The sequence below is a fragment of the Podarcis pityusensis genome (assembly GCF_964106645.2).
Source record: "Podarcis pityusensis genome assembly, chromosome: 10".
NCBI lineage: Eukaryota > Metazoa > Chordata > Lepidosauria > Squamata > Lacertidae > Podarcis > Podarcis pityusensis.
The window spans coordinates 32256032-32283819 of NC_138035.1; the positions used below are offsets into that span (position 1 = coordinate 32256032).

General features: G+C 44.1%; 1 protein-coding gene across 2 annotated transcripts; it reads left to right on the forward strand.

Annotated features, from left to right (window-relative positions):
* The first annotated feature begins 826 nt into the window (after positions 1 to 826).
* On the forward strand, positions 827 to 27788 carry L3MBTL2 (L3MBTL histone methyl-lysine binding protein 2). 2 transcript variants are annotated; one of them, XM_080971369.1, is made up of 17 exons: positions 827 to 1027; positions 6236 to 6494; positions 8838 to 8971; positions 10273 to 10396; positions 10905 to 10984; positions 12046 to 12163; positions 13450 to 13584; positions 15167 to 15255; positions 18185 to 18416; positions 18717 to 18793; positions 21757 to 21861; positions 22410 to 22557; positions 23142 to 23224; positions 23988 to 24222; positions 24884 to 24949; positions 26160 to 26327; positions 26620 to 27788. In XM_080971369.1, the coding sequence occupies exons 1-17, from the start codon at positions 989 to 991 to the stop codon at positions 26898 to 26900; spliced, it is 2373 nt and encodes a 790-aa protein (XP_080827495.1). In that variant the 5' UTR covers positions 827 to 988; the 3' UTR covers positions 26901 to 27788. The 2 variants fall into 2 exon arrangements, with proteins under 2 accessions (XP_080827495.1, XP_080827494.1); XM_080971368.1 differs by having other exon boundaries at positions 829 to 1027; positions 24851 to 24949.

Sequence of the window (27788 nt, forward strand, 5' to 3'; positions counted from 1 at the left end):
GTATGTATGTATTTTGGAGGGAGAGAGTAATTTTGTTGCTGCCATTGTTATCAACGAGTCAAAAATCCTTGCGACCTGCTTCAAACCACCCAGAGATCTATCAGTAAAATCCCGGTCCACTTTCTGCCTAGCTCTGTAGTCGAAGGTGGCCGCTTGCTTGCTTGCAGCCCTTAGAGGCATTTTCCAAATATTACTTGGCAAGCCCCATTGATTTCCCCTGGATAGACTGAGGAGGAGTTGCTGTCTGCTCTAGCAGTGATCAGCCTCACATTCGAAGGGCTGTGGGAGGCAATATAGAGGGAGACCTGGGCCCTGCTCGCTTGCTCGCTACGTGCCAGAACGCGAGCGGTCGGGAATGCAAAATGCAGGCGGCGCTTCGCTTTTCAGGCACACTCCTTATAACGCAGGGCGAGCCCGACTGCAGCCTGGCCTTTACTAAGGATTGCCTGGCGGGCAGCTGCTGGCACAGGAGAGCGGGTAGCGTCGAGCGCTCCTTTGCCAAATAATGTTAGCGGGTTGGAGGGCTTCCCTCAGGGACGGCTGCTGCCTGCAGGGCCGACTGACAATGGCCTGGGAGGCGGTGCCTTTTTCCCTGCGAGGAACGGACTGGGCACATGGCCTGCATTCTCTGCAAAGTAAACACCCCGCTGAGAACATGAGGAGAGTGTGTGGTTGTTTTTCTCCCCAACGGGTCTACAGCCTGAGTTAAACTTCGTTGCGCCCCTTAAGAACTACAACTCCCAGAACCGCGCGCGCTGTGGAGCGAAGGCTGTTTACACGCCGCACGCCCCCCCCCCCTCCGGCTCTTCCGGCGCCGCGTCTTCTCTCTCTGCCCATTGGGCGGCGGCGGGAGCGCGAACGATTCCATGCGCTTTGGTGGTGCGCGCGGAGGCGACGCGGCTATTGGCGGCTCGTGCGCTCGGTAGGGGGAAGGGAGCGCGCGCCGCCCGGCCGCGTCTTGTCGCTGGCGGTGCTGCTCGGCGTCTGCATGGGCAAGAGGAGAGCCATGGAGCGGGAAGGAGGCCCGGTAAGTCGGTCGTGGTGGTTGCTTTGCTGGGTTAGCGACGAGGCGGCAGTGAGGAAGATCTCCCAAGTTCCTTGCTCTGGTGCCATAATAACATCCCACCTGCCTGCCTTCCGCTTATGGGGAGGGGCGGGGAAGGGGTGTTCCACGTGAAAATGGAATACAGTATATTTCCCTCATAGACGGTGCGTGCCCCCTTCCCCCTAAAAGGAGCTCGCCAAACAACCCGTGCCTCTCTTTCTCCCACCGCCCTTCTTGCTGGACCCCTGTGTGCAAGGAAAGGCACTTTTCTTTAGTCCCAAACTGTATCAAATAAGCTTCCTTGAAAGTTAACTCGCTTGTCTTTTTCTCTCTTTTACTTTCAAAGACAATTGCTCCTAGTCTAGATAGATAGATGGATAGATATGGATATTGGAAGCAATTCATTGAATACTTGTTACTTCCTCAATCAAAAGGTGGTTTTTGTAATGCTATGTCTATTTTTTTTACAAATCAGATTATATATACCGTAGTGTATTTTATAAGTTGATACACAAGTGTATTTTAGTTGTAGAGGTTCTTTTTTCTAGGCGTTTTATATTTTCTTTATTGGTTATAATTATAAATAATAATAAATATAGGTTTTCCTTTAGGGAAAATATTTTTTTTGATGGGAGCCTTAATGTTACTTAAATATACTGTTATTTCTCTTTTTAGAAAACCAACATGTGGGACAAAGCTCACCACCTGCCCCAAAATGCATTTTACTCCTTCTGTGCTCTCCTCAGTATGCCTTGTTTCTAGTATCAATGCTATATTTACTTTGTATTGCTGCCCTTGACAAAAAATAGAAATAGACTGAAATTTCTGAGTGTTGAAAGTGTTGGTCCCCCCCCCCCCATTTTATCCATGTGACTGATACTCCCAACTATGTTATTATGTGAATTATCCTGCACACATGTAAGTTTCCTTTAAGTATTGAAAGATGTATGTGAGACAGCGCTAGACCTGTTGAAAGCATATTGGCTAATTACCTCCTGGCTTTGCTCTGTGTGCAATTCGCTGCTTCTTGCTTATCAAACAGCTTATTAAATTTGTAGCTGGCTGCTATTAAAACTAAATGACAGGTTGCATAGTGAACAGTTAAGTATCAATAGAATAAGAGTAACATCCAGCTGTTGTTTACAGGTAGGTAGCCGGGTTGGTCTGCCGTAGTTGAAACAAAATAAAAAAAATCCTTCCAGTAGCACCTTAGAGACCAACTAAGTTTGTTATTGGTATGAGCTTTCATGTGCATGCATCCAGCTACTGGTATTTGTTTGAGCACCATCAGTATAGTTCAGGAGTCGCCAGTTTTGTGCCCGTGGCTGGACCGGGATAGGTCTTCCCCACATGGCCCCATCCTTCCACTGAAATTAGACTGTAGTCAGTAGAATTAGTTTTGGTGTATGCTTTGTTGCATGCTGTCCATTGACAGTTTCTCCAGATTGGGCCCAAAGGTTGGTGAGTTCACCAGTCTGCAATCCTGTGCAAATTTAGAAGGGTTGTATTTGCTAATGCAACATTGATTGGAAGATGCTAATTGGTTAGGAGTGTATAACTGGTTATTCTTGGGATTAAAGGAATGCTTTGTGGAAGAGGGTGGAGCTCAGACAGGAAATGGAATTTGATATTTATGATGTGGTGGTTCCAGCTGTAGGGTGCATTATGGCTGGATGAGTAGTCATAGGCAAAGAACTTCATGAACTCAGTAGTGATTTGGTGGCTTGCTGGGTAAATGGACTTAATCAATACAGCATATTGCTTGGTCCCTCACAACAAATATGCTAAAAATAATACATGTCCTTCCTGTTGAATAACTTAGTATATAATAGCTATTTGCTGGGGCTTTATATTCATAAGATGTAGCTTAGATTATTTTTTTATTCTCCCATAAACATGCATTGAACATAGGTGGGAAATGTCCTGATGGTTATACTTGCAAAAAGTGGTTAAGATTGGACTAATCTGCTTCAAGTAATCTCTACTGGATGTGGCCAGATTTTTGTCACCCCAAATAGTAGTGGGCTACTATGGGTATCTGCTGCCCGCTTGGCATTGCAATCTTCTTGAATTAGAAAGAAAAACCAAGGTGGTAGGATGTTTGACTGCACTGCAGTGGCATAGCGTGGGGGGTGCCAGGGGGGCCGGCCGCACCGGGCGCAACATGGGCGGGGGGCGCGCTCGCACTAGCAGCTCTCTGCCCCTACTAAAATCCACGGGTTAGGGAGCCCGCGCTCGCTCGGCTTGGCGAGGAGGTCGCGGAAGGGGGAGAGCGAAGCCTTCTGCCGCGGGCAAAAAAAGGAGAGGAAGCCGGGTGGGCGGGTGGGCGGGCGGGCTGGCTGGCGGGGGTCTGGCTGCGCCTGCTGCTGCCGGTGCAGGGCAAGGCAAGCAGAGCGAGGAGGAGAGAGAGGGGAAGGGGGGGGGGAAGCAGCTAGGAAACGCTGCGGTGTGGAGGAGGAATCAATTAAGGAGAGAAAGCGAAAAGCCTTGGAGGAAGGGAAAAAAGGAAAGAAAAGAGGCAGCTCCAGGAGAGCGCGGGGGAAAGAGAAGCCTCGCTGCTGCTGCTGCTTGGGAGAGTAAATTACTGTACAGTGGTGCCCCGCAAGACGAATGCCTCGCAAGACGGAAAACCCGCAAGACGAAAGGGTGTTCTGTTTTGGAGGCGCTTCGCAAGACGAATTTCCCTATGGGCTTGCATCGCAAGACGAAAGCCCATAGGGAAATGCTGGCGGTCGGGAGCAAAGACTTTCGCCCACAGCCGGCCTTCAGAAGAGGACCTCTTCTGAAGGCCGGCGGGGGGCAAAAGTCTTTGCTCCCCCCCGCCTGCCTTCCCCCCCCGCCTGCCCCGGGCGATTTTAAAATGCTGGGGGTCGGCAGCGAAGCGTTCACTGCCGATCCCCAGCATTTTAAAATCTCCCCGGGACAGCAGAGAAGTCTCTGCTGTCCCGGGGAGATTTTAAAATGCTGGGGGTCGGGAGCGAAGCGTTCGCTCCCGACCCCCAGCATTTTAAAACGCTGTTCCGAAGCGGGACGGGTGGCCGGGAACACCTGCCCCAGCCGCCCCACTTCGGAACGCTGTTCCGAAGCGGGGAGGGGGGCCGGAACACCTGCCCCAGCCGCCCCACTTCGTAACACTGTTCCGAAGCGGGGCGGGGGGCGGGAACACCTTCTGAAGGCGGGCGGGGGGCGAAAGTCTTTGTCCCCCCTGCCTGCCTTCCCAGGGGCTTTTAAATCGCCCCGGACAGCGGAGAAGTCCTCCGCTGTCCGGGGCGATTTTAAAATGCCGCCCGCCAGCATTTTAAGATCGCCCGGACAGCGGAGAAGTCCTCCGCTGTCCTGGGGTTTTTTAAAATGCTGGGGGTGGGAAGAAAAGCCCTTGTCCCCCCCCCCCCAGCCTTCAGAAGAGGTCCGGGGACAGACTGTCCCCGGACCTGGTCTGAAGGCGGTTTCCCTAGGAACGCATTGATTGATTTTCAATGCATTCCTATGGGAAACCGTGCATCGCAAGACGAAAAACTCGCAAGACGAAGAGACTTGCGGAACGAATTAATTTCGTCTTGCGAGGCACCACTGTACTTGCCTTGCCCCGGGTTAGGGGGCGCAAATTACTTGCCTTGCCCCGGGTGCTGATAACCCACGCTACGCCGCTGCTGCACTGGCTTCCTCAGTATGTTGCTAAACTCACAAAGGTGCTTAACAACTCTTTCTTCTTCACTGTTTACCTCATGTCTTTACAGAGCTGGGCTATAGTCATGGCCACTTACCCCCAAAGTCTTCTTAACTCACTTGTTTGCTTTGCTGGGGTTTCCCTCATACATGTCTGCCTACAGTGTCCTAACATTGCTTGAATCCAGCAAGTAGGAGGGGGAACTAGATGTACAGTTATCTCTCTCTCTTTTTGCCAACTGTGTTTAACATCCTGTCTGCTTTGCCCCTAAATTTCTGATGTGTAGAAGGATTGCACAGGTCAGTGGGTTTAAAAGCATGTTCTGGCCCTCCGGGCAATTTTAGAAATTCTGGCAATCCTGAAAGGTAACATGTCTGCACTTATGGATTATCTCATATAATGCACTGCCTAGGAGAGGGGCAGGTGCAGGGCATGTTTCATGTGGTCAGTTGGGTCAGGGTGATGTCTAGGCCCAATGGACCAGGGTGTCACTTCAAATGGACTTGAGAGAAGCTATTGAGAATTCCCCAGAATCCTCTGCAATATGCAGAAATTCCACAGCAGATGCTCAGGAGTTCTCCGGGGAAGATGCATCAACATAGACAGTGTTCCCTGAAAGAAAGAAAAAAGGGAAAATGCTAGCAAAGATTGAAGTTATGAAACGTCAAAGAAGACTGAAATGATATACAGTTATATCATTCCCCCCCATTATTCTAACTTGATTTTGTGTACTCCTTAGGATATACATCAGTTTTACTTTTTCTTCTTCTTTTTGTGCAATTGCCCACTACTACCACATCACTGTTTTCTGATTGTGCCTTATGCAATTTATGTGATGCTCACTAAAGACCTCAAAAAGTCAATCCTAAAATTTTGAGAGTTATCATGACTTCAGGATTAAAGATTTTAAAGCACACGATAAATGAACAGAGATGCATCTTCATGTTGTTAGTCATATATATCCCACCTTCCCTAATAAACTTGGCTGGACTTGACTCTGCCTTTTTAGCACCAGTTGAAAACGCTTCCATTCTCCTGGAATTTTAATGGATATTATTTGTTTGTCCAATTAACTTTCTTTTTGTTAAGACCCAAAGAAGATCTCTGCTGGATCAGACCTAAGGCCTATTTAGTCCAGCATCTGATAATTTGCTTGTCGTTTTCTGTAGCTCTTCCAGTTTACTCTTCCACTTACTGTCTGAAAATATTTTCACTTGATATTTGATATGTGTTTGGTTTTAAATTGTTCTAGTTTGTTGTTGTTGTTGTTGTTGTTGTTGTTGTTGTTGTTAGCTGCTTGGGCTTAAAGGAAACATCACAGTATTTGAAATAAATATGTAATATTTTAAGGGTAGCATATTGAGGGAGTATGGGACCTCATCATTAGTGGAAGTACCGACATTTCCTTGGCTAATAGCCTGCTCAAATGATTCTGCCTCTGATATATGCGAACCGAATGCCTCTTTCCCACCATCATGCCTGTGGGTGTGTTTCAAATATACTCCGGTCTGTTTTGCTGTTAGTTGGAGTCTCCGGCCCATTGCAAGTCCTCATCCTTGGAGCAGAAGAATGAGGAGCAAGTGGATGATGACTTGGACCTCTTTGGGGGTTATGATAGCTGCCGGCGTTACAGCAGCAGTGGAGAGAGTGGCAGTACCTCCTTCCTGGAAGACTCTAGTGAGAATGAAGCAGCAGATCGAGAAGCTGGGGAACGGCCTACATTGCCTCCACAGGCCCAAAAACCTACCAGCCGATTGCCAGATGAAAGTGGTTCTGAGCCAGGTACTTGTGTTTTGTGGCAAAGGAAGGCTGTAAATGATTGAATACAAAGCAGTTTTATTCTTTCTAGAGTGGGGGGCGGTAGAGATAGTTGATGGAATACACTACATTTGGAGGATGAGCCAAAAAGAAATATAATATCAGCTTTTTAGCAGGGAGAGTGTGTGTGATATATTATCTCATACAGACATGGTCAGGGAGTATTGCATATACGGAGTATGCCTAGCCATATGGTATTGCATGAAAAAACAGTGGTGTGTAAAGATGGAAGAATTCAAAATTTCGCTATCATGCAGTTCTGCCCACTTTTTAAATCTACAAGGGCCTTGCCCCCAAGAAAACAATTTCAAACAAGCCATTTTTAAAAAAAAGTTTGGTTAAAGATTTTGACATACATTTTCCATGAATTCAGTGCAGTTATGGAAACTTGTATGTAGAAATACTGTATGTTATAATTTGAACGTAAATTGTGTTTGAATTTTTACACTTGTTTTTAGTGGTAGCTTTAAAACAATACAGCCTGAAAATATATGTCTTATTAAAAAACATGAAATTAAACAATTCAATTATTCTATATTGTTTCGCAAGCAAAGCTTCTGCCCAGAAAATTCAAATTTTGTACTCAAAATCCATTTGAGAAATAAACATTTTTTTTAAAAAAGTACAATCTTGATAATTTGTTCTTATCGTATTCCTGGTGTTATGCTTCCTTAGTAAGAAGGTTTGTGTTGAGAGGAGACGTGTGCAGGGTCAGACTTGTACATTTGGGGGTAATGTGTCTAAAAATCATAAAACAGGACCAGTGCAACTCCCGCAAGGTGGGTTATATGTGCACAGCTGAGTGTACCAGACCATATCTAGCAATTCCTCATGATGAGCTACAAAGCTTTCTTGAAAATTGTGGAATGGTGATATCAGAATGGAGCTAGATACAGTTGGGATTACCAACATGGTGCCCAAGGGTGCAGTGGTGCCTCCTGCTCTCTGCTCCCTTCATCATGAGGTGGCTTAGATGCTTTCCAATTTCCCCCTTGAAAAGTACACAGAAGCAAAGGAGGAAGTTGAAAGAATGACAATCTTTTTCACTTTCTCTTTCTACTCTGTGTGCTTTTCAAGGCTCAGGTTGACAAATGAGAAGCTGAACAGAAAGTAGAGTGGCCTACATAAACATAAAATCCCTTATCATTTCTCTAAAATATCTGTTATTCAAATGAAGTTGTGAAAGGATACGATAAATAAAACTAAATAAATAACTCAGCAGAGGGCAAGTTGAGGGAAGTCCAGAGGAGGGGAGGGAGAATAATTGTAAATAACATGATGAATGAGATTTGTATCATTAATTGTTATGAAATTCAATAAATATTTAAAAGAATTAGAAAGTAGAGTGACCAAGTGGGTAGGAAGGAAAGGGGAAGTGAGCTATGGGACTGTGCATGTATGAAAACGGAATGGCCAGGAGAGAAAGTGGGGTGCCCCAGGAGAGAGAGAAGATGGTGGCAGAAAGAGAGAGAAAGAGGGGGAGAGAGAGAATGTGTGTGTGTGTTGGTGTAGGTGTGCATATACCCAGAGGACCCAAAAGCTAGCCATCCTTTGTGTCCAAAATGAGAGGGTGGAGTAGAGGCTCTTTCCAATCCATTAGGTCACAGCTTTTGTGGTGGAATTTATTTAAGTTACCAAATCTAGCTTCAAGACAAAATTCTGCAATCAGGAGTCTATCTGCATTGTAACACATTTCCTGTGTTGGAGCACTGCCATGCAGAGGTGCTTTTGGGCAGCCTCATAGGGTGTGCTTGTGTGATGTTTGGGTCAACCCATGCAATTCCTATTGGAGGTACAGGTTCCCTCTTGAGCGCCAAGCTAATGGAAGTAGTTTATCTCTCTGCTTTATAGTCAATACTATGCAATGCAATGCAGTACTGTCAGCTTTGTGCTTTTTATCCAACTTGGTTGATGCTCCTAGTGGCCAGTGCAATAACTGGCACTCTCTAACTCCTTCAGGTGTCTCTCTTTGGGATCCTAAAGCACACTATGGGCTCTGCTCTCTCCTTCTGATCCGCTAGTTGAAATGCCAGGACAAGAGCAGTTTGTGTCAGTAGCAACAAATGCCCCTTTACTTCCCCCTTTGTTGCTACCTCCCTTCTTACATGCCAACTGGCTCTAGGATTCCCCCTAGGTTCACCCCTTGTTTTGGGGGTGGGTGAGACATAAACAGTTCCTCCTAGCTTGGAGGAGATGGTGGCTCCCAGTCAACCTTAGTTTAATCATCCCCGTTGGTAGCCTTGGACTTTTCTGGTGGAACTGAATTGCTTCCTGCTGCTGAGGCCTGTTGTATTTGTGCCCCCTCAGCTGTCTGTGAGATGTGTGGGATTGTGGGCACAAAAGATGCCTTCTTCTCCAAGACCAAACGTTTCTGCAGCGTCTCCTGCTCCAGAAGCTACTCTTCAAATTCCAAGAAGGCCAGCATCCTGGCAAGGCTGCAGGTGAGCAAGGCCCACTTAACGAGGCTGCTGTTTGCTAAACGAGGCATGGAAATAACAGTAAGCAGTGCTGGAGTCCTGCCAGGGATATTCGAAAAGCCATTCTCCCATGAAGCAGGGACTTTAGGTTCTAGGAGGCACCTAGCAGACAGCCACACTGGATAACTAATTATTTGGAAGCAGCTTTTGGCAGGGGAGGGGAGAGCTGAGGTTGGAAAAGCCATGCTTTCCCCATAGAATTGCACACCCACATGCACCAGCATATTAAAGATCACTTAGCACAGAACAGTTGCCCTTTAACTGCTGTTTCATATTTGCAAACAGGTTACTGAAGAGGCCCTTTCCAATGCTTGCTTTTGTGGAGTGTGATTTAAAAAACAAACATTGTCAGTGATTGTAATGAAAAAACACAGAGTGGTGGTTATTCCAGATTGACTAATCTCTCAAAAACACACAATCTTGTATAAGTAAGCCTTATTTGGAATCTCTAATATTGTACAATTAAGAAATTGTGAATATGACACCAGGGGTGGTGGTTTATTTCAAAATTTAGAATAAAAAGTGTGATCTTTTGCAAGCATTTCCTGTATGAGAGGAGGCACCAGAAGGGAGAAAAAGGACAACCCCACTAGTTGACAGGACACAGCATAGTTCAAAGATAAGAGAGTGAGTTGGAGAAGAAGAGGGATTCCTCAAAAGAAAATGAAGGTATCGGGTAGGTTTTAGGAAATAAGTTAGTTCTTTCTGTTCTTGATATCATTTCCTTCTCCATAACTTGGAGTGAGCCTTTCAGGGACAGAGTTCCATATTTTCCAACTGTTAAATCATGTCGACCACTCTGAGCATGTGTATAAAAGGCAAGGGAAAGATTAATAGTTGTTTTTGTCATCGTCTTGTGAAAGTAGCAGAAAGTTCTGCATTGCGCTCCTTTTCCGTTTGAATGGCAAAAAGAATTCGCTGGCACCTTTGGAAAACTGCAAAACATACGGTTGCATGAGCTTTCCTAGGCCAGGAGTAATTTTGTCAGATACATCTGATGAGAGAAGCAATAGTCTTTAAAATATCATGCCACATCTCTTCATATACAGATAACAAAGTTACTTCTCATTTAGGAAAGCTACTTGTAATCCGTTTCAGTGCCACAAGACTTTCTTGTACTCGTTAAAGCTGCCCTTCTGGTTTGATCCATTTAACCTGCCAATCTATCACAGGCAGCAAGATTTGTCTGTCCCTTGTGTCACTGGAAGGCTATTGGGAATTAACATCTCCTTATCGTTTTGTTTTGTCTTGTCACACTTTCACAGGGCAAACCACCTACGAAAAAAGCCAAAGTCTTGCACAAGGCAGCCTGGTCTGCAAAAATTGGGGCTTTTCTCCATACGCAGGGGACAGGGCAGCTGGCAGATGGAACGCCAACTGGCCAGGATGGTAAGTGCTGGCAAGTGGGCAGAGGTTGCTTGCTTCAAACCTCAAGGTGAATAGGAAGTTCATCAGAACCATGCACAAAAGTATTTCTGGTTGAATAAAATATGCCAGCTGAAAGAGAAGAATGAATGTATAACCACTATATAGATGTGGATGCAAGGTGAAGGAGTGCCTTCATGGCACAGAGAGAGAGAGAGAGAGAGAGTTGTGCGTCCCCTTCCTGTTTTTTGGTGGTGCGTTTCAGACTTGTTGGCCTTGTAAACTAGTCTCTGCTTTTGGATAAGTCTAAAAACGTCTGGACTGTTCTGCGCTCTCTATAATAGATCTAGCTATTTTCTCCTTTCTACTGGATAAAGATGTCTGAGCTCTTCGGAAACTCACAGTGTCTTACACCAAGAGGATGATGCTCCAATAGAAGATGTCCCCATATCTGTCCTTGTCCTATTGTGGCGAATCTGTTTGCCAACCTTGAACCTTCTGTGTTGAGATGGTCTCTTGTGTCCCCTCCCAGCTCTCATCGTTGGCTTTGACTGGGGAGCGTATCTGCAGGACCATGGATGCAAGGCTGCGCCTGTTGGCAGTTTCAAACATGTGAGCACTCCCTACTTTCCATCAAGCCCATATGTGTTGTGTTGTAGGCTCCTGATAAGATAAGAAGGGTCCCCAGGAAAGTGCTCAGAGTAGCTTAAATTTTGTTTTTAAACAAGAATATCAAATCAAGATGACTTTGAATATCCATATCGTAAACTGTGCTATGATTTCCAAATGATAAAAAGCTTAATAGTATCCTGCAAATGGGACGCGGGTGGCACTGTGGGTTAAACCACAGAGCCTAGGGCTTGCCGATCAGAAGATTGGCGGTTCAAATCCCCGCGATAGGGTAAGCTCCCGTTGTTTGGTCCCATCTCCTGCCAACCTAGCAGTTCGAAAGCACGTCAAAGTGCAAGTAGATAAATAGGTACTGCTCTGGCGGGAAGGTAAACAGTGTTTCCGTGTGCTGCTCTGGTTCACCAGAAGCGGCTTAGTCATGCTGGCCACATGACCCGGAAGATGTATGTCGGCTCCCTTGGCCAATAAAGCAAGATGAGTGCCGCAACCCCAGAGTCGGCCACGACTGGACCTAATGGTCAGGGGTCCCTTTACCTTTATCCTGCAAATGGATCCCAATTAGATTTGGCAATCAGCTTAGAAATATGTGAACAATTAAATTTAGTGTTGCCAGAAAGGGTAACATTTAAACAAATTGTTAGCTAACATTAAAACTAGTGCAAACTGCTATGACCATAAAATAAGTATAAGCTGTTCTACAATAATGAGAAACCTACACTGTATGATTAACAATGCTCTATTCACGGCTGTGAAGATGAACAGGAGAATGGCCAACTTCAGACTCTCCATCTGGTGTTGGAGGTAATGCCCCCTTTTCTCCCACAATCACATTTTTACCTAGAAAGGTGCTAGAGAAACGGAAACTAACAGACTTAAGGGCACAAAGTTCTTTGTTAAAAGCAATTCCCTCACCTGCTCATCACACATGTGCACAATAGCACATCCATACACACACAAGCAGATATAAATTATTCTGACATTTTGCTATTCTTTCTATGCCTCCCTGTTTTTCTGCTTCAATCTGTTCTCCACTCCATCATCAGGTGCCTCTTTATGATCAATGGGAAGATGTGATAAAAGGGATGAAGGTAGAAGTGTTAAACAGTGATGCTGTGCTCCCCAGTCGTGTGTATTGGATTGCCTCTGTTGTTAAGATTGCAGGTGGGTCTCTTGGGGGGGATAACAGAAAAGAGTAATTTACTTTCCTTATTGTTATTTGAATGTACATCTGCTTCTATCTGGAGACTTGAGGCAGGCAACATATTTAAAAGGGAATAAAAGCATTATAAAACGTTATGTACAGTACTTACTTTTTAACACTGATATGCAGCTATTCAAGCAAGTTTCAGATCTATTGCGCAAAACATAATTTAATTTGAAAACTTGCATTAAAAGCATTATTGATAAAAGCAGCCCAAGAGAAGTAACAGAACAGAGAATTAGCAACACAGCAATGGAAGGCTCTCTTTTCCTTTTTAAAAGGGGAGGTTTTAGCTTGTCTATTAAAAGGACAGCAGAGAGGAGGCTGCATGCACCTCTTGTGGGAGGGCATTCCAAAGAATTGGGGCTGCAACAGAGAAGCCCCTTCTTATTGTAGAGAATATGCTCACCTCCACAGTAGTTGGAATCTGTACCAAGGCCTTATTAGTAGATCTCAGTTTGCTAGGGAAGTTCATTTGGCAGTGCAAGTGCTAGAGCAGTGGTTTCCCAACCGTTTTGGTATGGTGACTCACAAGCCCAAATTTACCTGGCATGGTAGGGGACCCATTGATATATTGTCAAATGAATTTTGGACCTCAGGTCTTTGGCAGCCATCAGTTTCATGCATTCTAAATACATGTTTGCCTATTTTATTACCACTGCTTAAGCCAGGTATAGGCAAACTTGGCCCTCCAGATGTTTTTGAGACTACAATTCCCATCATTCCTGACTACTAGTCCTGTTAGCTAGGGATGATGGGAGTTGTAGTCCCAAAACATCTGGAGGGCCAAATTTGCTTATGCCTGGCTTAAGACATCCCAATAAAAATAATAAAGCCTGTGACCCACTTGCAGGTCATAACCCACAGTTTGGGAAGCATTCTGCTAGAGCACTGGTGGAATAGGCTTCCAGACTTGCCATGCTATGCTGTGTCCCAACCCAGGGTTCCAGATGGGCCTTGAGAGCATTCTTGGTAACAGGGCATAACTGTAAAAGATTTGGGGAGCTGAATTAGGACACTAGGCTATCTTCCCAGCTGGCAAAGTTATTCAGGCTGTGGAGCAACTTCCTAAAACAAGTGGTAGAAGCCCTGTGGTTGGAGGCATCCAGTGGTCCATACACTGAGAACAGAGTTTGTCTTGAAGGAACTTAGTTCTATAGTTATCAGAAAAGGAGGGTGACAGTGTTAGAGACGTAATAAAATGTTCTTTTGTTTTCCCTTGCTGTCTCCAAATCAATCCTTGCAGGTTACAAGGCACTGTTACGTTATGAAGGCTTTGAGAATGACTCTAGCAGTGATTTTTGGGTCAACTTGGGTACTGTGGACGTTCACCCTATTGGCTGGTGTGCTGTTAACAGCAAAATCCTGGTGCCTCCCCAGTGTAAGTGTCTTTGAGTCTTGACCAGCTTTGGGGGTTTATTTAACTCATAATTTGCATCATTGCCTTTTCTCAAGTTGGATCATGCCCATTAATCTTAAATGCTGAACGTTGGAATACATTGGGAACATTAGCAAAAAGTTATCAAATTGCATGTATGCTTGTAAATTTGAGAGTTCTTACAATATGACAATTTTTGTTTAGGGGACTGAGAAAGCAGAGATGAACGAGAAACGGGTGTATTGGGGAGTGGGGCTTTCTAGGCCAAATAGTACAACCCCTTGTTCTAGATGACTGTCCCACTAGGATGTAAAATAAAAAAAATTCTTCCAGTAGCACCTTTAAGACCAACTAAGTTAGTTCTTGGTATGAGCTTTCGTGTGGATGTGTCATTTTAGGGGGTAAAACTTAATTTTTGCAAAATTCTTCAGAAAGCAGTCTTAAAAATATGTTTTTGAGTGTGAGGAATTCAAATCTGCTATTATTTTTGTGATTGGACAACATTTAGCTTGGTAAGTCTACGTTTGATGAAAAAACGCATAAACTGCTTTTAAGAAAACCAAAGAATTTTAATTTTACCTTCCGAAAATGTGAGGTAATGCCTAATAATAATGATTATGACAATAAAAAATATTGACGTATAATATAACCACAAGTACTTGGCAATCATTTTAAATTACCTCTGTGCAATTTTACACACATTCTATGTACCATGCGAAGCTAAATTATATTAATTTAACCAAAATGTCTTTTGAATTACCAAGTCATCTTACAACTTTTTAGCAACCCTCATTTTTGAAAAGTTGGATGGCCATTTGTCATGGGTGCTTTTGTTGAAATTCCTGCATTGCAGGGGGTTGGACTAGATGACCGTGAGGATCCCTTCCAACTTTACAATTCTATGATTCTATGACCTTTAAAGCCCTTTATGGCTCAGGACCGCAATGCCTCAAGGACCACCTCTCTCCCAGCCTGGACCCTACAAACTTTTGAGACATTTTACTGTAAAAGCAACTGGTAAATGAAATAAATAATAATAAGTAGTTATTGCAGGTCGGATAATTTAACTTCTTGTAGTGCAGAACTTTCCCTTGTCAAAATGTAAAGAAATTTACTGCACTTTAAGGTGATCTGTAGTCACCTCTAAAGTTTCCATCAAAAATTTAGAGCCTGTTCAGGGTGGTAGTATGTTGAGACTCAGATGTTGCTGATGCTTTTGTTGAGAGACTACAGTGTTTTGAAGGAGCAAAGCAAGTTGCTGCAGGTAATTTTGGGGGTGAGTGTAAACTGAAAGGAGGCTTTACGTTTAACCAGAGAAAAAGAAAAATGAGGAAATCCCTGTGTTTCATTCAGGAATGAAAGGCGTGCTAAGTTTATTTTTTAATTATATGAAGATAATTATCCCAGCCTTCAACCACATATGTAATATTGAGGGCAATTTATAGCAGTTAAAAATCACACTTTCATAATAAAACAACAGTACTGTATTGGATACAGATACAACCAAGACAGTCATGATGGATAAAAACAAAATTCTCAGATCAAAATATTATTTACCTGGGCAATCTTATACCTCTTTGTACAGCCATCCATTCAAAGTACACCGACTGGAAGGGGTACCTCATGAAAAAGCTTGTGGGAGCCAGGACTATCCCTGTGGATTTTCATATAAAGGTGAGGGAAAAAAACTTTCTCCCCCCAGCCCCCTGCACACAGAGGAAAGAATCAAGGCCTTTCTGCTTATCCATTCTTCCAATAGCCCAAGCTGGTACCCTCACCATGTGTAGAAATACACCACCCATCATCCTTGACCATTGCTCATGCTGGCTGGGGCGGATGTGAATTGTAGTCCAAACATCCAGAGACCACAGAGTCGGAGGCTGCAGTAGCCTGTTCAGATTTAATATGGCCTGCAAGCCGTGCTGGAGCTCACCTCTGTCTGGAAGGCCTGGTGAAATTAGTGATAAGGGAAAGACACTTCTACAAGTTCCACACCATACATTTATAGCACTCTTACAGCATTTCAACACTCACGGCTTCCCCCAAAGAATTTTGGGAACTGAGAGGGTGCTGAGAGTTGTTAGGATACTACCCCTCACAGAGCTACAACTCCCAGAACCCTTAACAAACTACAGTTCCCATGAACCCCTGGGAGAAGTTACTGTTAAAGTGATATGACAGTGCTTTAAATGCATAGTGTGGATGTGAATGCAGTGCACTGAAACGCACAATGTGTTTCAGGACTGAGCCGTGTCTGGGATAAGCAGCATTGCATTAAGTTGGTAGAATTTTCTTCAGAGTGTTTGGGTTCTGCCCAGTGCATTTGTTTGATAGACATGAACAGAATGTGTTAGCTGTAATCTCCCACATTCGTGACATGATGTCCTTCAGTTTAAAAGACTAAATAAAGAGCAATTAAAACCCTGCTGTGTGGTCTGTTGCCTTCACTAGCTCACCTCAAAACTCAGTTTAGCTATATTTGCTGCTGGAGGGAGAGGGGCGCCCCCTGCTGGCACACTTTAGAAAGGGATCTTTGGCCGGAAGGGATTTTTCTTCATAATCTGTGCCTCTGAATAGTGAGATGGCGGATTGAGGAAGAGCTTTTGCAATTTTAGCTTCCACATTTAAACAGGAAAACAGGCACGAACCAGTGATGCAGGGTTGGAATCACTAAGCAGCGTTGATTAGTCTCTTCAGAATGTTCGTTGTGAGAGGGTAATTAGTGTTATACTTCGTTATGCCTTCTTCCCCCTCCCCCCTTTTACACGGCTGCCTTGGCTAGAGATGGTATATTAGGCTGTTAGGGGCAAGGAGACTTCCTGTTTGGGGGAGACCCAGTGAGTTACTGCTTCTAGGTGATATCAAGGTTGCAATTATTTGCACCTGTGTTTCTACTGCAATCTGTTGGATCTGCTTTTAATAAATATGGGTAGGATCAGGCAGAAGGTCATTGTTTAATAATAATGCTTTTCATATATTTTTCCCCTCTAGAGCTTTTTTAAAGTTCATAGTGCTTCTCATATATTATCTCAGTAATCTTTACAACAGATAATACAGAATGTTAGCCATGTTTAGAGGAGACCCACTGAAAACAATGGACTTAGGTCCATTTGTTTCCGTAGGTACACTCTGGGTATGAGTTAGTTGGGTATCCCCCCCCCCGTCACATTGTATTTTTTATTATTAAATAATTTTATTAATTTTCAAGAAGCCAGTAGCATTGTAAAGTAGGTCAGTTATACAGTGGTACCTCTGGATACAAACGGGATCTGTTCCGGAGCCCTGAAGTAAACGCATCCTGAAGTAAACGTAACCCACGTGTGCGTGAGTCGTGATTCGCCGCTTCCGCGCATGTGCATGACGTCATTTTGACCATCTGCGCATGCACAAGTGGCAAAACCCAGAAGTTATGCATTCTGTTACTTCCGGGTTGCCGAGGAGCGCAACCCGAAAGCGCTCAACTTGAAGCAACTTCAACCCCAGGTATGACTGTATCCACATATGGCAGATTCGTGCAGGGGACACAAGAGTCTGGTTTGCCAGAGTTGTGATATAATAATAATAATAATTATTATTATTATTATTATTATTTATTTATACCCTGCCCATTTGGTTGGGCTTCCTCAGCTCTGGGCGGCTTCCAACAAAATATTAAAATACAGTAATGCACCAAACGTTAAAAGTTTCCCTAAACAGGGCTGCCTTCAGGTGTCTTCCTGGTTCGTAGCTCCATCTCCTGGTTTACAGCACTTTGTTGGCTAAATCTGCTTCTGCCAGAGATGTGGGGCATGACCCATTAACACAGAATGTGAATCCAAGGAAGGTTCTGGAATTTTGACTGAGACTCCCCCCACAACAAAACAGTCAGTGTGGCATTAGGGTACCTTGGGCAAGCCTCTCTCTCTCTCTCTCTCTCTCAGCCTAGCCTACCTCTCTGGGTTGTTGTGAGGATAAAGGAGGAAGAACCAGGTATGCTGCCCTGAGCTTCTTGAAGAAAGGGCAGGAGACAAATGTAATAAATCAGGTTAGATTGTGGTTTTATTTATCTAAATGCTCTGGGCGACACAAAAGTGGCAATGGCAGCATTCACATTTCATGGTAAATAATAGTTAATGGTTTAGTATGAATGCAGAGAAGGCGGCTGCTTTACTTCTTCTTGAGCAGGGCCAACAAACCCTGGCCCCTGGCTTAATACTGCATCGGAACTGGGGATTCAATCAAATGAGTCCAGAAGCCAAAATTTATTCAGATGTATTACTAAGCCAAGGCCAATGGTTCGTGACTCCCACTCGAGCTAGAGAAGGAGTGAAGTAGGAGCCATGTCTGCATTCATGCTAAACCATTAACTATGGGTGTATGACCTGGGCTACTGAAAGTGTTTGAAAAAAATCCAGTCTGAATGGATGGCCGAATGCTTTTATGTTGACATGGAGGCATCAGCAATTGGGGTTTTTTTGGATTCATGCGGCATCCCATGTTAAAGAAGAACTGCAAGGCTGCACTCTAGAGGAGGAAGCGTAAAAGTGCAGAGAGTTGCGCAATCTCTGTGGTGGAGAGTCGCAGACATGGAACCAGCAGAGCATCTCTCTTCTTGTTTACTCAGATGACTGAGAACATGAAGTATCCCTTCCGCCAAGGCATGAGACTGGAAGTGGTGGACAAGACCCGTGTTTCTCGGATACGTGTGGCTGTCGTGGACACCGTGATTGGTGGCCGCCTGAGGCTTCTCTATGAAGACGGGGACAGCGTTGATGATTTCTGGTGCCACATGTGGAGCCCCTTAATCCACCCTGTTGGCTGGTCTAGAAGGGTTGGCCATAGCATAAAGAGAACGGGTGAGGATTTACATAGGAGAAAAACTACTCTTCTACTTGAAGTATATATTTTAACCTTTCAAATTGTTGCAGATAGAATGTATTCTTTCCTTTTAATGAGATTGGAGCACATGATGTGTTATTTGACGGTTTTTAAGATGATGAGAATGTTTGAAATGTATGCTGTGGCAAATAAACAATTTTTAAATGGAAGAAGAAGAAGAATTTTCCTTGCCAAAAGATGACCGCTAACTAGCAAATTCGAGGTGTCTTGTTTCACTCTTTCTTACTTTCAATATCCTTTTATGTCTTTCCTGGAAGAAAAATCTAATGACATGGCACACCACCCTACCTTCCGGAAGATCTACTGTGATGCTGTTCCATATCTCTTCAAGAAGGTGGGAAAGGTTTATGGTCTCTTTCTTTTCTTTGGTCTCCAAGTGAGATGGGATTTGCACCATTTGGGGGATTGGTGGTTTATGGAGCTCTTGAAATCCCTCTCCTACCTTGCAAGGGACTAGCTTTTGTAGCGCCCAAGGAGCTCAGTGTTCTATGAACCAGTCGGGGGGGGGGGCTTCTCTGTGGTGGCTCTCCATAGAATCACTTTGCCCTGGAACTGAGACAGGCACTAGAACTGTTGGTGTTTCAGCACCTTCTGAAGTGCCTCTTCCCAGGCTTTTGCTGATGCTTAGTTCTTTATAGTTTAGTTCTGTATACCTGCAGGAGCGTCTCCACCCCCATTGTTTATCCCAGACATTGAGGTCCAGCTCTGAGAGCCTTCTGGTGGTTCCCTCACTGCAAGAAGTGAAGTTACAAGGAACCTGGCAGAGGGCCTTCTTGGTAGTGGCACCCACCCTGTGGAATGCCCTCTTGTCAGAAGTCAAGGAAATAAACAACTATCTGACTCTTAGAAGACATCTGAAGGCAGCCCTGTATAGGGAAGTTTATAATGTTTGGTGTTTTACTGTGGTTTTTTAATTTGTTGGAAGTCGCCCAGAGTGGCCGGGGCAACCCAGTCAGATGGGCAGCAAATAAAGAAAGTAGTAGTAGTAGTAGTAGTAGTAGTAGTAGTAGTGGAGGTATTGTTAATTTGCCCTCAATTGCTGCTGCATTTTATTTTTCAAGGATTTAACACTGTTTTACTTTGCTTAATGGATTGCTGTCTTTTTTCTAAATAAAAAAATTCCTACCTGTAGCACCTTAAAGACCAACTAAGTTAGTTCTTGGTATAAGCTTTCGTGTGCATGCACACTTCTTCAGATACACTGAAACAGAAGTTACCAGATCCTTCTATATATTGAGAAGGTGGGGAGGGGTATTACTTAGAAGGGTGGTGGGAATCGGAGATAGGCAGATAGCTGAGATGAGCCTGTTGACGACTCTTAACGACTGTAATAGGTCTTACAGGAAAAGGCAAGGGGTGAGAAGGTGAGAAATGGCTTAGTCATGTATAATGAGACAAGAATCCGATGTCTCTGTTCAGACCAGGTTTCTCCATTGTTTTAAGTTTGGTAATGAGTTGTAATTCAGCAGCTTCTCTTTCCAGTCTATTTCTGAAATTCCTTTGTAGTAAAACAGCTACTTTGAGATCTTGTATAGAATGTCCTGGGAGATTGAAGTGTTCTCCTACTGGTTTCTCTGTTTTGTGATTCTTGATGTCAGATTTATGTCCGTTTATTCTTTGGCGTAAGGTTTGGCCTGTTTGTCCAATATAGAGAGCTGAAGGACACTGTTGGCATTTGATGGCATACACAATGTTAGACGATGAGCAATTAAATAGTCCCGAGATGGTATGTGTGATGTTGTTGGGGCCAGTAATGGTGTTGTCCGGGTGTATGTGGCAGCAAAGTTGGCATCTGGGTTTATTGCAGGCTCTGGTGCCAGTGTCCGTGTTAAGTCTGGTTGTAGTATTATTGTGGGTTAGGAGTTGTTTAAGATTGGGTGGCTGTCTGTAGGCAATGAAAGGTCTTCCTCCCAGAGCTTGAGAAAGAGAACTGTCATTGTCCAGGAGAGGTTGTAGATCTCTGATGATGCGTTGAACTGTTTTAACTTGGGAGCTGTATGTGATGACTAGTGGTGTTCTGTTATTTTCTTTTTTGGGTCTGTCTTGCAGCAAGTTCTCTCTGGGTATCAGTCTGGCTCTGTTGATCTGTTGTCTAACTTCATCTGCTGGGTATTTTAGTTCTGAGAAGGTTTGCTGTAGATCTCTTAGGTGAGAGTCTCGGTCTGTAGAATTGGAACAGATGCGGCTGTAACGTAGTGCCTGGCTATATACAATGGACTGTTTGGTATGTTTGGGATGGTAGCTAGAGGCATGTAGATATGTTTGTCGGTCAGTTGGTTTACGGTATAAGGTGGTGTCTATGCGTCCATCCTGTATTTTTATAGTAGTGTCCAAAAAATGTATTTCTTGCATAGATTGATTCATTGTAAGGTTGATTGTGGGGTGAAAATCATTGAATTTCTGGTGAAAGGTGTCCAGGGTCTGTTGACCATGTGTCCAGATGATAAAAATATCGTCAATGTATCGTAGGTACAAGAGAGGTTTGAGTGGGTAGGAGTTTAGGAAACGTTGTTCTAAATCTGCCATGAAGATGTTGGCATACTGTGGGGCCATGCGGGTGCCCATTGCTGTGCCGCTGATCTGAAGGAACAGGTCATCACCGAATTTGAAGTTGTTGTGGGTAAGGACAAATTGGCAGAGTTTGGTGGCAAGGTCCGCTGTGGTTTTATCTGAAATGGTGTTCCTTATAGCTTGTAAACCATCGTTGTGTGGGATGTTGGTATACCAAGAACTAACTTAGTTGGTCTTTAAGGTGCTACAGGTAGGAATTTTTTTATTTCGACTATGGCAGACCAACACGGCCACCCATCTGTAACTGTCTTTTTTCTGTTGTGCTTTGAGATGCTCTTTAAAAGACAGTATATGAATAAACAAATTACAATGTTGAGCTATTGGGGATAGGATACAGGACCTGCGTGAGTTGAAAGCAAAACAAGGATGGCTTGCAGCAAAAATACGGGGAAGACTTTCTGTGGTTGGAAAGAGTCATTCCACTATTGAAGGACTAGACCTTGGAGGAAGCTTAAGCAGTGGGAGATGTTGTCTTTCTCTTTATCATGCTTATCCTACTTGGCCTTGCAACCATGCTGTGACGTAGGTCACTGCTGTTCTCGTGTATCAGATAATTAACTGAGAACAAGAGTGCTGCTTCCCCAAGGCCAGCCAGCAAAGCTGGAAAGCAATTTGAACTCCTACGCCCCAATCACCAAGGTCAGTCTTTCTAGTTACCCACACATGTCCCTGCATGTGTTTTATTTCTTTATCACCAACTTCTTTCTCATCCGTAATCTCTTCCAGGTGCGCGCTGTCTACCCAGAAGGTCGCTGGTTTGAGGAAGGCATGAAACTGGAAGCCATTGACCCTTTGAATATGGGCAACATTTGTGTGGCTACTGTCCGTAAGGTATGCCAGTCTGGTCTGAAAAGAGGGAGCGGCTGCTTCAGCCAAGCACAACGCTTTCAAGGAATTGGGAGTTAGACTTTGAAGGAAGAAAGGAACTGCTTTGGGGTTGTTGTTTTCTTACAAGGAAGCGGTGTATAAATTTTTATGAAATAAAAAATTAAGGCTCTAATTTATATACCTTAGAGCCAACTGATTTGGGCCAGTGGGCAGATTTCGAATTTTGAGAAAACGTTGGAGGCAACAGTCACAAAATAGCGGCTATGTGCTATGAGTCTGCTTTTTAAAAATCTAGTAATGCTTGTACAGTGTTGATGGGATGTTCAAATCACACACATGTGAGTGCAGATCTTGGTTTTTGAAAGAAAAGCAAGTTATAAATATTTTAAAAATAAATGAGTGAGAAAATTAAGAGGAAAGTATCTTATTTTTAGGCACTTAACACCATAGAGTGCTCCAGCTCTTCTCTCTGTTGAGTTTAGAAACTGCTATTATGAAATACTTTAGAACAACCTTCAGGTTCGCTTTCTCACCCCTGGCCTGTCTTTCAGGTCCTTTTAGATGGCTATCTCATGATCGGCATTGATGGTGCAGCCTCTGAGGATGGTTCTGATTGGTTCTGCTACCATGCTTCCTTGCACTCCATTTTCCCTGTCAATTTCTGTAAGCAGAACAACATTGAACTGACGCCTCCGAAAGGTGAGGACCCCAAGCTCTCCTTCTCTTTGCTTGCTTCCGTGGCAGATTGAGCTCCTTCTCTGCAAAATAGAATGCTAAGAAAGCCTTGCTTATGTTAGACTATAAGTGTGAAACCGACATACTCTGTTTCTTCTTTGCCATCGAGATGGCGATCTCTGTTTTTCTTCCTGCCCAAGAAAATGGGGAGTTTGGCTGGAATTCAGTTTCTGTCTTGCAATCCTCCTGCGTTTGCTCTGAATAGAATGCCTGCCTCTGAATCTTGCTGTTTCCTTCTTCTCTTTTGGGGGCATCGGAGGGCTATACAAAAGCTGGTGTTCATCCTTTCCTGCCTCTGCACTCCTCTGGAAACAAGAACTACTTGGTTTTCTGAATAGCTATTGCATTGTGTTCTATCTGATCTCCACTCTGGAAAGCAAACGTTGTTTTTGCTTTGCCCCACTGTAACTGGCATTGGCTGCTTCTTGGACAAATATGTGCGAGGGGATAGGCAATAACTTGCATGCTTCTCCTGCTCCTTCTGGTTGTGGTGTTTATGAGGGGGTTGTTTCATTCCGGTAACATCCCCCCCAAACTTCATACTTCAGGGCATGATGCCAAGACCTTCAATTGGACAAGCTATCTAGAAAAGACCAAGTCAAAGGCTGCACCAGCACATCTGTTCAACGTGGTAAGTACCATGTGGAAGGGCAAGTTCACAAAGGCACCAGCATCACCCTAAACTAGTGGCTCTGTTGTTGAGAAGCAAATGGCCTTATGAGAAATGCCATTATATACAGTGCAGATGCAAGCATACTTATGAAATATTGTGTAAAGTGTTTCCCTGAAGCTACAGAAAATGGCAATCAGATTTATCAAGGGTTGTGAATGGCTTCCCTAAGTGGAAAGGTCCAAGTGTCTGGGATATTTTAGTCTAGATAGGGAAGTAAGATTCATTTCGTACATAGAATTTCAATGATCACCCTTGACAGTGTGCTTTGCTGAAAAGAGATCAAGAAGACTGTACTCTGCAGCTGAGTCAAATCTCTCATTTATAACCTTGGCATTGGTACTGCTAACTTAAATGTGTAGGGCTCCCCCCCCCCCCCCGTTTAAATTCCTTCCTTGCCTCATTACAAATATCATTTCTGGACACTCATACTGTCCCTCAACTTAAACTGCTAAGCTTCCCCAGTAGAATTAGCTATTTATTTATTAAAATATTTATTTAAGAAAAATTTTTTACAGCCTGCTCTGTGTGTGTGTGTGTGTGCGCACGCACACGTGCGCATACACTTAAAAATTTAAAATCAGAGAGCAGCATGCAGAATTTGGATTTCTGAGAACAAGAACGTTGAGTGCCTTCAATAAATAAATGGAAGGAAGGAAGGGAGCCCTCATGGATGTATATTTATTATTTGAGGTTGGGTATATCGTGCTGCTCCTTTTCCCAGGATTGCCCAAACCATGGCTTCAAGATGGGTGCCAAGCTAGAAGCAGTAGACTTGATGGAGCCCAGGCTTATCTGTGTGGCCACAGTGAAACGAGTGGTACATCGGCTCCTCAGGATACACTTTGATGGTTGGGACAGCGAATATGACCAGTGGGTGGACTGTGAGTCCCCAGATATCTATCCTGTGGGCTGGTGTGAGCTGATAGGCTATCAGCTGCAGCCCCCAGTAGCACCAGGTAAGAGAATGTATCTTCTTTTCATCCAGCATCACCAGTTTCACTCAAGGTGTGTTGGTGGCAATCTGACCTATTCCTTCTCTTACGAGAAAGAGGTACCTTCCACCTAACCCACCCTATGTCTTTATTGCATAGCAAACCTGGACATGTTAAAGGCTGGGAACCAGAATGGGCAGGTTCAGTAGCTGATGAGGAGCTGAAGCTGAAATCAAAACAACAGGAGCCCCCTATTTTGAGGGAGGGAGGATGTTTTCAAGCAGAAATGATCGTTAAACTGATTCTGCTCTCAATACCAGCTCCATATATATGCAGCTCATTCAGTGAGGACTAGAGCAGCCTTTTGGCTTTGTTCCTCTACCTTTGAATTACCTTACTCTGAGCCACTGACGTTCTTTACAAGATGAAATCATTGTGAGGCCCCAGAATAAAATGTACAAAGGTAGCAAACTTGGGGGCTTGTGGGAGACTAGACAGAAAACTGTCCTTCTCTGTCTCCTCTTATCTTTTTATACAAAGTGTTCTGAGCCTGTTAAACTGGGAACTAATCATGAACCCTCCTGCTTGGAAACCGCATGCAGCTGTGTCTTTATACTTAGCTACTGCTTAACGTCTCCTGTGTCCTGTGTAGCTTCTGATTGTAGATCTGTTTCCTCGGTGGCAGAGCCTATGTCACCAGTGCCAGCTAAGGAGGTGCCGAAGAAGAAGCGAAAGCCATATGGAAGGAAAAGTGAGTGGCAATTGGAACAACCTTGTCTCTATGATTCATCTTAATAACAAAGCAAATATTGCAAGGTTTGATACTAAGGCATAAGCCTGCTGCAGATAGTATGCTGCCCAGAACTACCAGAGCACATGCAAGGAACATTAAGGTACAGAGGATGAGGGTGGAACATTTGCCTGGACTATCTTCTGTGAGGATAGCATTGCAAAATGGAGTAGCTTGAAATGTGGATGATGGGACTGTCTGACAGGGCATGAAATGGACTGCCTCATCATTAGCTTGTGCCTTGGTCCTATGCATTCTTGCAAATTACTGTAAGCTGTCACTATTGGAATTGGGATTCTCGATTGGATGGACCACATATATGACTTGGCTCTATGACAGGGATGATGAACCTGTGATTCTTCCAATTTTGTTGCACTACAATTCCCACCATCCCTTTTATCATCCCATTGTCCCTCTGTCACCCAACCTGAGCCTTAAAGGAGCATGCCTTTCTTATGCTGCTGATGAGGATGGCTTGCTGTGAGGTAACGCCCTTCTCTGTAATACCAAAGATCATTCTACAAGGAGGTGCCAGGGGACTGAATCTGTGACCTTGTTTGCACAGAACATGAGCTATGGCTCTTCAAGAATTGTGGCTACAACAATTGTGTTTGAAACCCTGAACGTCTCTTACTAAAAGGGTCTCTGTTAACATGGTGGGAAATGAGCTCTGGCTGAATATCAGATGACTGTAGTGGGCTAATTGAACCATTGGCCTGATGGCCAACACCAACTAAATATACTAAACATATGAGAGCCAGTGTGGTGTAATGGTTAGAATGCTGAACTAGGATCTAGGAGACTGGGGTTCAAATCCTCACTCAGCCATAAAGCTCACCCTGTAATTTAAACTAAACAAAAATGGCGATCAGTAGCACTTGTGTCAGGGTTGTAACGGTGTGTTTAGAGAATTGTTTGATTGTTCAGCATCCTGCTAAGTTCACTGAGTTGCCTAACCTATCTTGCGAGAGCCCTATGAGTCTTCATTCTAGCTCTCTTTGAAGTAGTCAACCAGTGTCTTGAGTAATTTCAGCTGCACTGAGAGCTCACTTGACTGAATGCTGCTGCCATACAAAAAAACAACAACCCTTCACAACAAGATGTTAATATAAAAAGCAAAACAGTCACAAAGGTGGGTTTTCTTATAACTGCCTCTCTTCTGTATACAAAGGGAAGAAGATGACTGCTAAAGCCCGTTCCATCAAGCAAGCAGCAAAGAAGACGGCTGCCCCCGAAGTAAAGAAGAAAGCACAGGCTGCCAAGAAAAGGGCTGCCCCTAAAGCAAAGGAGGGCACACAAACTGCAAGCAAGACCTCCCTGAAACCAGCTTCTGATGAAAGTAAGTTAAAAGGGGTGTCACTTATTCCTACTTTTTTGCTGCTCCCCCTTCAGTGGGATTGGAGATGGGAAGGTGGTGGTTGTGTAAATTAGCTATTTTCCTGCTCACCATTTCCAGTGCAGAATCTGCTTGCTGTTGTAGGAAACTCCAGTCACAGGTCTCCCAGTCTTGGTACATATGGATGCAATTTACCACAAGCTTTTGCTATTGCTTATTTCTTACATGTGTATGTGCATGCTCTGAGGATTGTGTCTTGCGATGTCAATGTAGCACCTCTCTCTGTTTCTTGCAGTTGTTGCTGTGGAGGTGAAAGAAGAAATTCTTGACGATTCAGCAATGGAACTTGAAGCCCCACCACTACCAGTACCAATCAGCAGTTTAAAGGATGAAGATATGGACACGGAATCCCCACTGAGTCCTATGTCAGGCGGCTGCTTAAAGGATAAGGATATTGAACCAGAAGCTCCAGCAAGCTCTGCGCTGCTCAGCTGCTTAAAGGATGAAGTCATGGAACCAGAAGCTCCAGCAAGCCCAGTATTGATCAGTTGCTTAAAGGATGAAGATGTAGACTAAAGCTTCATGCGACAAAGTGACTTGATGTTCTTTTGCCACAGTCCTTGAAGAAATCAGGAAAATGCTGGCCTCATTTGCGGGGGCATGGACCACAGTTTATAAAGCTGTAGTTTTTTCATAGTTGATGGATCAGCTCAAAATAAAAAAGGAAAAGCTCTCAAAACAAATTCCACTTAATTATGTAAAAAGGCAAGCCCACTATGCCTTTCTGACTGGCATGGCAGGAGCCAAGGATGAACTTCTCCATGTCAGATCTCTGTAGGGAGGTGCTTCCAGTCATTCTAAACTTGCATCAATTGAGCCAGAATCTAGATAAGTGCCAATCCAGTAGAGAACCACATCCATTACATGGTACAGTGGTACCTCAGGTTACAGACACTTCAGGTTACAGACTCCGCTAACCCAGAAATAGTACCTCGGGTTAAGAACTTTGCTTCAGGATGAGAACAGAAATTGAGTGGTGTGGCGGCAGCGGGAGGCCCCATTAGCTAAACTGGTGCTTCAGGTTAAGAACAGTTTTAGGTTAAGAACAGACCTCCAGAACGAATTAAGTTCTTAACCTGAGGTACCACTGTATTGGGAACTGCTCTCCCAAATTATCTCTGTCTTCCTCTGTGCTACATTGTTTCTTCCTGCCATTTTGGCCGCAGAGTCTAAGAAGGCACAGGACACATGAAATCAAATTACATGTGAGTCCAATGCACTATGGAGCATCACATTTTCCTCTGTGAGGAGTAGGAGTATACACTTGCCCCCCCTTTGTACTATGAACAGAATGAATCAATTTTTTGACAATAATGAGAGGAGAAAAATGTATTGCAACCCTTTCTGTAAATAAAACTGCATGTGTTTATTTTGCCCTTTTGTTGAATAAACTCAGTCAGAATA

Coding starts and splice junctions, on each gene's coding strand:
- L3MBTL2 (XM_080971368.1), top strand. CDS start 989: ATGGGCAAGAGGAGAGCCATGGAGCGGGAAGGAGGCCCG. Junction 15,256..18,184: donor CTGTGGATTTTCATATAAAG/GTGAGGGAAAAA, acceptor TTGTTTACTCAG/ATGACTGAGAACATGAAGTA. Junction 24,223..24,850: donor GCAGCCCCCAGTAGCACCAG/GTAAGAGAATGT, acceptor TGTCCTGTGTAG/CTTCTGATTGTAGATCTGTT.